At 48.9% G+C, this 14299-nt stretch overlaps 1 protein-coding gene across 2 annotated transcripts in view; it reads left to right on the top strand.

Moving 5' to 3' along the window:
• The window catches only part of OS9 (OS9 endoplasmic reticulum lectin), a 33103-nt gene extending 25738 nt beyond the window's left edge, over positions 1 to 7365 (top strand). The window contains exons 6-15 of one of the 2 annotated variants that reach the window (XM_043888734.1): positions 2304 to 2514; positions 2630 to 2731; positions 2943 to 3040; positions 3240 to 3291; positions 3963 to 4051; positions 4269 to 4544; positions 4812 to 5001; positions 5873 to 6037; positions 6184 to 6296; positions 6598 to 7365. In XM_043888734.1, coding sequence (XP_043744669.1) covers positions 2304 to 2514; positions 2630 to 2731; positions 2943 to 3040; positions 3240 to 3291; positions 3963 to 4051; positions 4269 to 4544; positions 4812 to 5001; positions 5873 to 6037; positions 6184 to 6296; positions 6598 to 6723 — 1422 coding nt within the window. In that variant the 3' untranslated portion in view covers positions 6724 to 7365. The remainder of the gene's footprint in view (positions 1 to 2303; positions 2515 to 2629; positions 2732 to 2942; positions 3041 to 3239; positions 3292 to 3962; positions 4052 to 4268; positions 4545 to 4811; positions 5002 to 5872; positions 6038 to 6183; positions 6297 to 6597) is intronic. The other variant, XM_043888742.1, reaches the window with a different exon arrangement.
• The last annotated feature ends 6934 nt before the right edge of the window (positions 7366 to 14299 follow it).

Here is a 14299-nt window from a genome sequence, read left to right as displayed (position 1 = left end):
CCTGTGTATGGGTCACACTTTGTTTCTTTGCATATCTCATAATTTTTTTATTGAAAAGTGAACAAAAATATATTAAAATATACCTAAAATACATTTTAGGTAACATATTGGGGCAAGTCTGGATATTGATTCTTGGCCTCCACCATGAGACTTGTTGTGGTCATTTGCTTGTTTCCTCCGTGACTTGGCTGGGCTGTTTTAATGAGGCCTACTCCTCCTGCCGTGTGAAGCCACTGATGTCACCCCTCTGAGGGCACAGCCGCGGGCATGCCCACCGCCACCGTGGGTGCTGGCGAGTCAGCACGGCCCCCTGTGGCCGTCTCAATCTGTCTGCCTCTGCTGGTAGCATACCCAGCTGTTCATACTCATTAAGTGCTAGCCAATTGCTCTGTAATTTTTGACATGTGGGGCATAAGATGCCCCATAATCTGATCCAGTTAAATTTGGGCTTCTGTACCAGGGTTGTTTTTGATGATACCAGCTTCTTCTTTAGTGCTTACCACCAATTTTTTTCATTTTTTGGAAAGTGCCCTTAGGCTTAAACTTCCTCATACTGTTTTACAAGAAGTCAGTTCATTTGGAAGGAGCTTTGGAGCTTTCTGTTCTAATGGATTGCCTCTCCCCCCCGGCAGAATCTCTAAGCCCCTGCTCTGGAGCTGATGTCAGAGACACTGACCCAGTTCTGTCAGTGACACTCCTGTTTTATGAGCAGAGACCTGGGTAGGGGTGATAGCCTCTGGTCCTCTCGGTTCTCATCTCTGTTGTGAAACCTCTGCCCTTTAGGTGATCTGTGGTGAGGGTGATCAAGGCCCAGTAATCCTGTCCTTCTGCACCTGAGGTGCAGCCACTGTCCTGTGAGTGGGGCTGAGTGGAGGAAGGGAGTCCTCAGTCTCTTGACCATATTCAGCAGGAATTTATTCTCTGCAACTTGTAACTAGAGAGGATTGAGGAATATTGGTGGCCTGCCCCTCTGGTGACATACCATATCCCTTCACTGGATGCTGAGGGGATAGAAGCCCCATTTTTTTGGACCTTACTCATCTGGAGTGGAGCATCTGTCTGAGATGTGAAGTCAGGGTTGGGGGAAAAGAAGGAGGGTCATGGCCCAAGTATTGCAAACTTCCACTATTCAAGATTTAGTGGATTTTCTTAAATAGATGTTTCTTAATTTGTTGTATGTCCTTAGCAAAATTTCCAGGGATTTTAAATGCCCCCCAAAAAAAAGTGTTTGCCAGTTATGGACTTTCAGTAGGGGTGGACCTGCAGAGCTCCTTGTCCTGCCACTCAGAAGTGGGACCTCTCGTCTACTTGTAATGGTCACTTTAGAAATCACAGAGTGTGTGTGCGTGCTCAGTCATGTCCGACTCTTTGCCACCGCACGGAGTCCTGCCAGGCTCCTCTGTCCATGAAATTTCCAGGCAAGAACACTGGAGTGGGTTGCCATTTCCTTCCCCAGGGGATCTTCCTGACCCAGGGATCGAACCCACATCTCTTGCATTGGCAGGCGGATCCTTTACTGCTGAGCCACCAGGGAAGCCCCAGAAATTACAATGGTGAATCCTAACTTAGCAAAGGCTAACATTAATTGATGTCTTTACTCTCTTTCTGATTAATATAAAGACCTTAGAACTGTTTGAAGCTGTTTTTAAATCATACACACATGCATGCACACACACAGAATATACGTATTTCAGATACACTTAAAAACATATATCAAATGTGTGTAAGTATGTACATACTGTATTTACATAAAGCAAGAACATGAAACAGGAATCAGCTGGTTACCTACAGTTAAGTTGCCCAAGTTCAATTCATATTTTTACAACTTACCAGCTGGTCAGCCTGAACAAGTCCCTCAACTATATCAAACCCCAGTATCTTGAGCCACAGAGTTGAGATAACTATGACCTCCCTCACTGGGTTGTCATGATAATTAAATGAGCTAATGCGTGTAAAGGGCTTCCCTGCTGGCTCAGTGGTAAAGAATCCGCCTGCCAGTGCAGGAGACGGGGGTTCCATCCCTGGGTCAGAAAGATCCCCTGCAGAAGGAAATGGCCACCCACTCTAGTATTCTTGCCTGGGAAATCCCATGGACAGAGGAGCCTGGCGGGCTACAGTCCACAGGGTTGCAAAAAAGTCAGATCCAACGTAGCAACGAAACAATCACGGTGCATCTGTAGCACCATATACACAACACACAGATCCCGTACTCGACAGACCGTGAGTCCTTGGAGCAGACAGCTGTGCTAAGGACTGACGGTGATGGTTGGTGGTGATCACTATCTGTCCTCCCGTCCTGGCAGTTCCTCTGTGACGAGGGCGCTGGTATCTCTGGGGACTACATTGACCGAGTGGACGAGCCCTTGTCCTGTTCTTACGTGCTGACCATCCGAACTCCTCGGCTCTGCCCTCACCCACTCCTCCGGCCCCCACCCAGCGCTGCTCCCCAGGCCATTCTCTGCCACCCCGCCCTGCAGCCTGAGGAGTACATGGCCTACATCCAGAGGCAAGCTGGTGAGTGATTAAGAGGAAGGGAGGAAGGAGACACGAAGGGAGGGACAGGCGGAAGATCGGGTATCAAAGAGCTGAGACTCCGTCCCTGTCCTGCTGACGCGCTGTCTCCCGGTAGACTCAAAGCAGCGCGGAGACAGGGCCGTAGAGGGCCGGCCAGACCCGGCCCCTGCAGCATGGAGTGAGGCCAAGCCCGGGCTGGTGCCACCAAGGACAGCAGGTAGGTCCTGAGTCCTGTCCCGTGACACACGCCTCCACTTCTTCCTCAGTGTTACTGCCTGGGCACCCGGGGATGTGTGGTCCTCAGCAGCCCCACAGCCCTGACTTCTGGGGTGGGGGAAGGAGCACTACAGGCCCTAACACCTTACAATAGAAGAGGGAAACATACCCTACCTCTCCTTTCAGGTTCCTCCTTGTTTTCTGTATTCTAGGTGCAAGCCCAGCCAAGGAGAACAGTAAGGAATCAGATTTCTGGAAGATGCTTCACGAGCCAGAGGAACAGCCCTCAGAGAGGGAGACCCAGGCCGAGGTGAGAGCCAGCTTCCTGGCCACTTCTCTGAGGAGGCTGAACCTGGGCTTCGGGTCAGAGGGCCACTCAAGCTGAGGTTCATTATGAGATGACCTCTTTTTACCTAGGGATGCAAGGACATACCCAGAGGCAGTGCCTTAAGAGTGTGGTTGGCATGCAGAAGCCTGCGTACTTGACTCTGCCCTTTTCTCCCCATCAGGAGCAGGAACCAAACCTTGAAGCCACAGACCCACCGCCAACCTCTCCCGACGGTGAGTGAACGCTCCATGTCTCCTGTCTGCATGCGTGTGTTTTCAGGTTGGCAAGCATGGCATGGGGATAGACCTAGACACTAGGAGGGAGGCTGGGCAGCCGGGCCAGCAGCAGATTCCTTTTTAGAGACAGCAGTGCTTCTCTAGGAGGATGGCAGAACACAGTGGTTCCACTGCTTGCCTGACTCTATAGTCCTGGATAATTTCACTTAAGCCCGATTTCCTCACCCATAACATGTGGGCGATAACCCCTACGTGAGAGGGCTGTTACAGGATTAAATGAGAATGAATCTAGTTTACAGTACAATCCCTGGAACTGAGCAGACAAAAAGGGGTTTGTATTTGTGGGGAGAACAGGATTCAGGGAGGAGAAGCCCTTGGCCCCAGAATCTCTTCTGTGGACCTAAAAGCCAGGCTGATTGCCAGGGAGGCCTCGGTGGCACGTGGACGAGCAGGGCACTCGGCAGCCTGTTCCCATCCTTCTCTCTCTCACCTATGAGGCCCCCTTAGGCCCCTAAGTGCTCTTGGGAGGGGTGTGTTGGCTGCTGTCTCAGACCAGACAGGTAGTTCCTGGGGCCAAGGGCCATGTCCTTCCTTGGCTTCCTCAACTCCTCTTCTTAGGAAGTCAAAGTAGAATTAATTTATGATCTATTCCTATTCCTCCATCTCAGAGTTTCAGAACAACGTACAGGTCAAAGTCATTCGGAGTCCCGCAGACTTGATTCGATTGATAGAGGAGCTGAAGGGTGGAACAAGAAAGGTGTGAGCCCTGCTCCCGGGAAGGATGGAACCTTTCTCCCTGCTGGGGGTACTCGGAACACCCTGAACTGGGCCCAAAGAGCTGCCTCAACTTCTTCACTCCTCATGAGTCCCCAACTAAACCACATCCCTGCTGTGTGCCCCGCCCTCCACTGTTTGTCCCTATGGAAACCCCAACCATCTGCCATCTCTCTTTCTCCTGATCCTCACCCATCCAGGGGAAGCCAAACGCAGACCAGGAGCAGCCTGGAGAGAGTGCTACAGAAGTCCCTTCCAGGGAACCAGAGGTGAAGGAAAAGGGTGGCCCAGAACAGCAGAAGGAGGTGGAAGAGGAGGAGGATGAAGAGGATGAAGACGAAGATGAGGATGAACGGCAGTTGCTGGGAGAATTTGAGAAGGAACTGGAAGGTATACTGCTCCCATCAGACCGAGAGCGGCTCCGGGCGGAGGTGAAGGCTGGCATGGAGCGGGAGCTGGAGAACATCATCCAGGAGGTGAGCTCTGCTCTCCCGCCTGTGGCTTCCAGCTTCCTCCGCTGCCAGCGCTGGTAGGCGGGACCGGCCGAGGGGCGGGGAGAGAACCCGAGCCACGCCTCACCTGCCTGGGGCATTCAGCCAGGAGCCCTGAACTGCTAGTTGCTGGGACGGTGGGGAAGGGGATCTGTGAGAAGGATGAGACTTGGTCATTACTCCCTTGTAGAGCTTGGACGACCCCTCACTCCCCAGATCCCTAACTCTCCACCCCCACCTTGGGCCTCCCAGACAGAGAAAGAGCTAGACCCAGACGGGCTGAAGGAGGAGTCAGAGCGCGAGCGGGCCATGCTGGCCCTGACGTCTACTCTCAGCAAACTCATCAAAAGGCTGGAGGAAAGACAGAGCCCAGAGCTGATAAAGAAGCACCGAAAAAGGAGGGTTGTCCCCAAAAAGCCTCCCCCAACCCCTCAACCAACAGGTGAGGACTGTCAGACAGGAACGGACGGCCAGGTCCGTCGCCTGTATCCCTTCTGAGAACGCGCACCCGCTCGCTCTTTCTGGAACACCATTCTGCTTCCCAACACCTCTAGCCCTTTACCGGGTTGCTTCCTAGTGATCCATTTGAGAGGCAGCTTTCAGAGCCTGTGTGGCTCGCTGGTGTGGCTGTTTGCTGGCTTGCTTCTGTACATCCAGTGCCTAGCACTTTGCCGGCACCCTGTGACTGATGAGTAGATATTAAATGAGTGACCGTGAGTGTGCGGGCCAAAGACGCTCCTGTCACCTAGGACTGCACAGGGCGTGCCCTCGGCTGGCAGAGAGGGATGGCCAGCCCAGCTACTCAGAAGCCAGTCGCCTGGACAGAGTCACTCCCTTCCTGTTGTGTCCCAGTGTCTGTCCCACGGGTCCTGTGGGACAGGAGACCAGGTGTTCCAGGTCTAACGTCCTAGTTTAAATCCTTCCATCCTCCTACCTCTATTATAAACACTGAAATGTCTTTCAACTCCCAACATAGGGTCCAAACCAAAGTCTTCCAGCCTCCTTCTCTGCAGGCCCCAACTTCGCTGATTTTTGCTTCAGAAGACAGTAGTTTTCCTGTAGGTGATGGGCAGAATTACTGGGTCCAGAGGGAAGAAAGGAAACTGCAGTCAGTGGAGGGAGCTTTATAGGTTGGAATGGGGTAGGGGGGTTGTGATGGGTCCTAATTTATTCTGAAGCCTGACTGACATACCTGTTTGAGAGGGAATAACTTGCCAAAAGCAACTGACAGCCAGAGAGGGGCGAGCACCCCGGCCCCCAGCCCTGGGGTCACGGCGCTCTTTTGTGTCTCCCTGTGTGTCTCCCCCTCTAAGAGGAGGATCCTGAGCACAGAGTCCGGGTCCGGGTCACCAAGCTCCGTCACGGAGGCCCCAATCAGGATCTGACTGTCCTCGAGATGAAACGGGAAAACCCACAGCTGAAACAAATCGAGGGGCTGGTGAAAGACCTGCTGGAGAGGGAGGGACTCACAGCCGAAGGTGGGCCCTGGGGGGCGGGCTGGATTCAGAGCTGTTGGAAGGGCTTGCTGCCGGAAGTGGAGGGGCTGGGGACCCAGGGGGCAGAGGACCTGCACTGGAGCTGCCCCCTGGCCTCTCCTCTCACTGCCCACCCCACTCCTTTCCAGGGAAAATTGAGATCAAAATTGTCCGACCAGGGACAGAAGGGACTGAGGAGGATGCACGTTGGCTGACTGATGAGGACACGAAAAATCTCAAGGAGATTTTCTTCAATATCTTGGTGAGAGGCACCCCGCCCCTGAGTCCTGGACTTCCCGCCTTCCCTGTCCCCCAGCAGGCTGAGGGGTTGAGGGTGAGGTTTAGAGTCCTCCAGGCAGCCCCCAGCCTCGCCTCTATCCAAGCCTCAGTTTCCTCATCTGTAAGACGAGGCTATCCGTTCTGGGTGTTGAGCCCTCAGCAAGAGCCCTGCAAGTCACCGGTGTGAGTGCTGGCTCCTGCCCTCCCCTCCCCAACACCTGCCCGCCCGCCCCCCACCCCCTGCTCATCCCCTCTTCCCAGCCCGCCCTGCGGCCTTCCCCCAGGTGCAGGGAGCGGAAGAGGCCCAGAAGGAGCGGCAGCGGCAGAAAGACCTGGAGAGCAACTACCGCCGGGTGTGGGGCTCCCCCGGCGGGGAGGGCACCGGGGACCTGGATGAGTTTGACTTCTGAGACCGCCACCGCCAGCTCGCCAAAGAGTCCAGAGTCTTCCTAGACTGGCCCTGCCTCTGTCCCCCACAATCCCCAGGGCCCTGAAGGCGAAACAGCAGAGAGCTGAGCTGTGAGCTGTGGACCCCGAGGCCCTCCTGGGGTGTGGAGGGGTCGTGGGGCAAGTGCTGCTGCTACTGCTGAGACCTGGAGACCTCCCAGGCCTGTGTGATCTGCTGCCCCTGGTTCTGCCCACACCCTCTTCCTTCCCTCCTGGCTTCCCCTGCTGTCATCCCCCAGCTCGTGGGTTCCTTTCCCCTCCCTAAGAGTGTTTTGAGATCTTTTGAGTAGAGCAGGGAGAGTGAGAAGAGTGGGGCCGGTCAGCAGGCCCTAAAAGGTAGGCCCCCCCGCCCCTGCCCCAGTCCTGTTGAGAGTCACCTCCCTGCTTCCCCCAGATCAGCTTGAGATGTCCTGCCCCTTTTCCTTCCCACACTGTGCCCTACAAATCTGTGCTTCTGAGTGGAAGCACCTTCTCTCTATTGCTGAGAAAATGGGAAGAAAGTTGCCCACCACCTCTGACACAATCCCACGGAAAGGGTAGGCTGCAGACCCACCTACCATGTCCTAGAACAATCAGGTTTCTAAATAAAGAACTGGACCATCAAACCATCCATCTTTTTTTCTTTGGGGGTGGGGGGCTCAGCAGGGAGGAGACCTGGTGTTCTCCTAGGGTGGAGGGCATGCACCCTGATCCCCTCCTGTGCTTCAGAGTCGGGGCAGCGGCAGTGATCTGGGGTGTGCAGAAGAGACCGGGACAGTGGAGCAGAGCCTGCTGGCCTGGCCAGGGCTGAAGCAGTTGCAGTGCTAGGCTCCCTCCTTTTCCTCATCTGTCCATTTCTGTTCCTTCTCCCCCGTCACATCCCACAGCGTCGCCCCGCCACGGGGGTCCTCTTGCTGCAGTGTGCTGCAGACTCCACCCCACGCCTGCCAGCCAAACCACTTCACTGCCCAGAAAGGACCTCTAGCTGCAGTCATGCCCAGAGAGACGGCTGCCACTCACACAGGCCCGCTCCTGAGTCTGCCAGTGGTTGGTGGCCTGGTTAGCTGCCTCCCTCTCTTCCTCACGACCAGGTGCAAATCTAGGTCCCCCGCTTCCCCTGCCTTCTTCCTCTGCACCTCTCAGGTGCAGCATTTCTGCCAACAACTTCACTGACTCGTGATGTAAGAAATAGAGGGCTTGAAACTCCCAGGCCTCCAAAAGGGGACAAAAAGATTCAGTTGTGGAAGGAAGCTGTATGAGGCTGACCCTCTTCCTGCTGAAAGTGGTCTTATACTTGCTGAGCAAGTTATGCTTACATTGTTTTATTTAAAATTACAAATGGGTAGGCTTCTAAAACCCTGCAACCCCAGATCCACTTGTGCATCTTAACAAGAGGGATCTAAGACACTACCACAAGTGCAGCTACAGGCAGAACGGCGGATTCAAATCCTCACCCCCCGCCCCCCACTTACTACTAGCAGGGCCTTGAACAAGCTGTTTGGTTTTTGCAGTGCTGTGTCCTCTGGGGTAAACTGTGGACAACTGCACTGGCCTTGGGTGGTGGTGAGGATTGCATCAGACAGTGCGTGTGCTGTGCTCTTAGCACACTGCCTGGCCCACGGGAAGTACTCAGGAACAGAATAAACCAGCTGGGCTCTGAAGAGACTGGAAGGTACTTGGAGACAAGAGTCATAGAAGGAATACCATCAGAAGCTGACCAGAAGCTGTAGCAGAATTTTGTAGGATGGGAGCGTGGGGACAGGCAGGAGGCTTATCTGTGACTTGATGGAGGCATAAAAGCTTAACATCATCAGGAAAAACAGTGCATATAAGTGCACATGGAATATTCTCTAGGACAGACCATATACTAGGACACAAAACAAGCCTCAAAACATTTAATTGGATAGAAATTATTTCAAGTATCTTTTTTGATTATAAAAGCATGAAACTAGAAATCAACCACAAAAAAGAGAAACAAACAAACAAAAAAAAAACAATTACACAGAGATTAAACAATGTGATACTAAAAAAAATGGGTCAATGATGAGATCAAAGAGAAAATTTAAAAATACCTTGAGACAAATGACAGTGAAAACATAACCATACAAAATCTGTGAGATGCATTAAAAGCAATCTTCAGAAGGGAGTTCATAACCATACAGACCTTCCTCAGAAAACAAGGAAAATCTCAAATAACCTGGAGAAAGAAAAAGAAGAACAAACAACCTACAACAAGCATAAGGAAGAAAACAAAGATCAGAAAGTAAATAAAATAGGGATTTAAAAAAACAACAACAATAGAAAAAGTCAATGAAACCAAGAGCTGAGTCTTTGAAAGGGCAAACAAAATCAGCAAACCTCTGGCCAGGCTCACCAAAAAGAAAAGAGAAAGGACCCAAATCAAATAAGAAATGAAAGGGGAGAAATAACCAATACTGTAGAAATTTTCAAAATGTAAAAAATACTATAAACAACGAAGTGCCAAAAATTGGACAACCTAGATGAAATGGACAAGTTTCTAGAAATATATTCCACCAAAACCGAATCAAAAAGAATTAATTTGAATAACCCAATCATTAGAAGTGAAATAGAATTTGTTACTTAAAAACAACAATTAAATACAACTCCCTGCAAACAAAAGCCCATGACCAGGGGGCTTCACTGGGGAATTCTACCAAACTCATAAAAGAAGAAATTATACTGATTGTTCTCAAACTCTTCCAAAAGACTGAAAAGGAGGGAACAGTCCCAAAGTCATTCTATGAAGCCTCCATCATTCTGATACCAAAACCAGACAAAAACACTACAAAAAAAAGAAAATTACAGGCCAATATCTTTGAATAATATAGACACAGAAATTCTCAACAAAATATTAGCAAGCTGAATCCAACAAAGATCATGTACCACTGTCAGAGAATGTTTGATGGGAGGATTCCTACATGCTGTCTCTCATGAGTCCTTTGTCCCTCTTCAAGCAGAACAGCACGCTGCTCCCAGGGACTGAGGTCATTATGTGAGGGAAGCATGAGTCTCCTTTAGTAAACATTCTCCTTAGGACAAAACAGCTTAATCTCCTTCCCCTTTCTTGAGATATGGATTGTCTCCTGACCTTGTGGTAACAGTTGCTGTACATTTGGTTTTCTGATCTCTATCATTCCTGAAAGAAGTTTCTTGTACTGCAGCCTATATATACTCATAGAAAAATCATTAAAGCACCTTTGCTCCATCAGAGCTTAGGTCCCCGGGTCTTTTTTGTCTCTCTCTCTCTCTCTCTCTCTTTCTCTCTCTCTCTTTCTCTCTTTCACTTTCTTATCGTTGACTCCGCACCACAAGGTTCCGGTCCACTAAGGGACCCCAATCAAGTTGGATTCATCCTTGAGACAAGGATAGTCCTTGGGACAAGTATACAAAGATCAAGGTGATACACCACATCAACAAAAGAAAAGACAAAACCACATGATCATCTCAATAGATGAAAAAAAAGCATCTAATAAAATTCAACATCTATCCACGATTTTAAAGAAAACTCTTACCACAGTGGGTACAGAAGGAACACATCTCAACACAATAAAAGCCGTTTATTTATGACAAACCCACAGATTATAAAATACTCAATGGTGAAAAGTGGAAAGCCTCCCTGCTAAAATCTGGAAGAAGATAAGGATGACCACTCTCACCATAGTATTGGAAGTCCTAGCCATAGCAATCAGACAAGGAAAAGAAACCAAATGTATCCAGATTGAAAGGAAAGAGGTAAAACTGTCATTTATGCAGATGACATTATACTAGGTCAAAAAATTCTAAAGACACTACACAAAAACTACTAGAACTGATAAATGAATTCAGCAAGATACAGGATACAAGATTAACATACAGAAATCTGTTGCATTTCTTTACACTAACAATGAAATGTCAGAAAGGGAAAGTAAAAAAAAAAAAAATCCCTTTTAAAATAACATTATCAAAAAAACCCAAAAAACTTAGGAATAAACCTGACCAAGAAGGTGAAAGACTTACATGCTGAGAACTATAAAACATTGATAAAGGAAATTGAAGATGATTTAAAGAAATGGAAATATAGCCTAAGCTCTTGGATTGGAAGAATTAATATTATTAAAATGGCCATACTACCAAAGCAATCTACAGATTTAATACAATTCCTATCAAAACACCCATGACAGTTTTCACAGACCTGGAAAAAATAATCCTAAAATGTATATAGAACCATAAAAGATCCAGAATTCCCAAAACAATACTGAGAAAAAAGAACAAAGTTAGAGACGGTATAGCCCTACCAGACCCCAGACCATACTACAAAGCTACAGTAATCAAAACAGCATGGTATTGGCAAAACCAGAAAAATGAACAAACTAAAAAACAGACATATGGATTGAAGCAACAGAATAGAGAGCCCGGAAACAAGCCCATATGCCTATGGTCAATTAATCTTTGACAAAGGAGGCAAGAATATTCAATGGAAAAAAACGCAGTCTCTTCAGCAAGTGGTGTTGGGAAAGTTGGACAGCTGAATGTATACCAATGCAGTTAGAACATTCCCTTACACCAATCACAAAAATAAAGTCAAAATGGCTTAAAGACTTAAACATAAGATATGACACCATAAAATTCCTAGAAGAGAACATATGCAAAACATTTTCTGACATAAATCATATTGTTTTCATAGGTTAGTCTCCCAAGGCAGTAGAAATAAAAGCAAAAATATGCAAATGGGACCTAATCAAACATAAGCTTTTGCACAGCAAAGGAAACCATAAATGAAATGAAAGGACAACCTATGGACTGGGAGAACATATTTGCAAGTGATGCAACTGACAAGGGTTTAATTTCCAAAATATACAAACAGCTCATACTACTCAGTAACAACAATAGAAACCAACTGAATCAAAAAATGGGTAGAAGACGTAAGCATTTCTCCAAAGGAGACACAAATTATCAATAGGCACATGCAAAGATGCTCAACATTGGTAATTATTAGAGAAATGCAAATCAAAACTATGATGAGGCATCCCCTCACACTGGTCAGAATGGCCTTCATTAAAAATGTGTACAAATAATAAATGCTGGAGGCGGTGTGGAGAAAAGGGAGCTCTCCTACAGTGTTGGTGGGGATATATATTGGTGTAACAAGTATGGAAAACAGTATGGGGGTTCATTAAAAAAAATAGAGTTGCCATGTGATCCAGCAATCCCTTTCCCGGGTATATATCCAGAGAAAACTAATTCCAAGAGATACATGTAGTTCAATGTTCATTGCAGCACTATTTATAATAGCCAAGACATGGAGGCAACCTAAATGTCCATTGACAGATAAACAGATAAAGAAGATGTGGCATATACATACACAGGAATACTACTTAGCCATAAAAAAAGAATGAAATGGTGCCATTTGTAGCAACATGGATAGACCTAGAAATTATACTATATAAGTCAGAAAGATAAATATCATATGATATCACCTATATGTGGAGTCTAAAATATGATACAAATGAACTTATTTATAAAATAAAAACAGACTCATAGATATTGAAAACAAACTTCTAGTTACCAAAAGGGAAAGTGGGTGGGGGAGGGATAAATCAGGAGTGTGGGATTAGCAGACACAAACTGTTATATATAAAATAAACAACAAGGTCCTACTGTATAGCACAGGGAACAAACCATATTAAATACCCTGTAATAAATCATAGTGGAAAAGAATACAAAAAAAAATATGTATATACGTGTGGGTGTATATATACACATATATATGTATATGTAACTGAATCACTTTGCTGTTCGCCAGAAAATAACACAACATTGTAAATCAACTACATAATTCAATAGAAAATAAAAATAAATAAAAAAGAAAATAGAGTTCTAGAGACTTTGCTAGATTTGATCATTTTGTACTTTCAATAATAAATTCCTTTTTACTTTCCTTTGGCTTCTGGTAAAACTTCCAGCTGTGCTAAGGCAAACAAGAGGGGAGCAGGACGCGCGGCAGATGGTAACTGGAAGAGGGGCAGCAGATGGAAGCAGGAATCCAGGTGAGGACACCAAGGGGAACGGGGAGGCTGGCGTGGACGTTAGGGGCAGCAGCTCCCCTCCAGCCCGCAGGGAATCCACTTCTAGGGTCCTATTCTGCCACAGTCTGGAGGACCACCTTTTACATTTCCCACAGCCCACGACAGAAGGAAGCCAGTGGAGGCCTTAGTGTGGGGACCTGACGTGGCACTGCTGACACCTTGACCACCTTTCACTGCTAGGAACCAAAAGGAACATCCCACCCGCCTCTGGTTCCCTGTGGTCATTCATCCTCTCCAGGGCCCTTGTTTCCTTCCCCCAGTCTCTCACATTCAAGCTTCTGAGGAAGGGAGTGAGCGTCTGCTACCAAAAAAGGAAGTGAGGACGGAGCGGGGGCATCCAGGGGCTCTGATGAAGGGGGCATGGTGGCTGGGTCTCCCAGTCGAGTCTCCTTTGCTCCTTGCCTCTCTTCCTCTTGCTCTGCCTTCCCAGACCACACACCTGCGACTACATCTGCAACCCTGACTCCACCTTCTCCTGGGAGGTCACCCAGCCTAGGATCCTGCAGAAGCGAGGCCTCCCACGTGAGCGGGACCTGGGCTCCTTCACGCAATCGGCTCACTGGCGCACCTGTAGCCGAATGTCCCTCGTGGGGCTGGGTGTGCCTGGGGGGCCGGAACCAACTCTACCGGAAGACAATGGGCCATAGACTGGTTTATCAAGGTGGCTGACAACACGTGTGTGGCTGTGCCCAGGCTGCTGGCCCAACAGCACCCCCATCTGGCCCCTCTACCAGGCCAATGCTTTCGGCTGCAGATGAGGAACAGGACTGGCTACACGCTGAGCCACCAGACGCTGCAGCTCCCGGTGCGGCGCTGGCCTCAGGCTGCCCTGTCCTTGCAGTCTTGTGCATGTCGTGGGGGTGGGCAGATGTCTGCCTCAGCAGAACTGGCGTTTGCGACACCAGGAACATCTGTGGTTGGGAGATCTCCCAGCTCTTCCCTCCCTGCCAGGAGAGGGACTCTATAAAGCTCTACTTCTGGTACCTCAAAGGGAGTAGTCTGGCCTGGGGTGGTCCTCCAGGGCTGAGGCTGGAGCCCTGACCAGGGGCCCTCTGAGCAGATATTGTTCAGATTACAAATAAACAGATGCCACCAAGAGAACCTATCCAATATCACTTAACTATGACGCAGAGGTACTGGTGTCAAAACCAGATTTGACTCCAAAGTTCTTGCTCTTAACCAAAGCAACCCTATCTTCTCATTCCTCCAAGCAGCCCCCTCCCGAGTCTTCTCTAAACGTCACACCCCCAACTCCCTCCCGGAATAGGAGTCATCTTGGAAGTTAGTGACTTCTCTACTCCCTGGGTCCCCAGTGCTGCTCTGACTTGCCTGTCTCCTTCACCCCAGGAGCTGTTGTTGCTCATGATGGAGTACCTGACCTACCACCTCCTGCCCCTGGATACTCTGCCACCAGCCCCAGCAGGAAGCACCCTCCCTAGCCCTCTCCCACCTCCAGTTCCCCAGCCTGACCAAG

This window comes from Cervus elaphus, chromosome 3 (genome assembly GCF_910594005.1).
Source record: "Cervus elaphus chromosome 3, mCerEla1.1, whole genome shotgun sequence".
NCBI classification, from domain to species: domain Eukaryota; kingdom Metazoa; phylum Chordata; class Mammalia; order Artiodactyla; family Cervidae; genus Cervus; species Cervus elaphus.
Note: the sequence above shows the minus strand (reverse complement) of the source record. Positions and strands in the feature narration are given on the sequence as shown.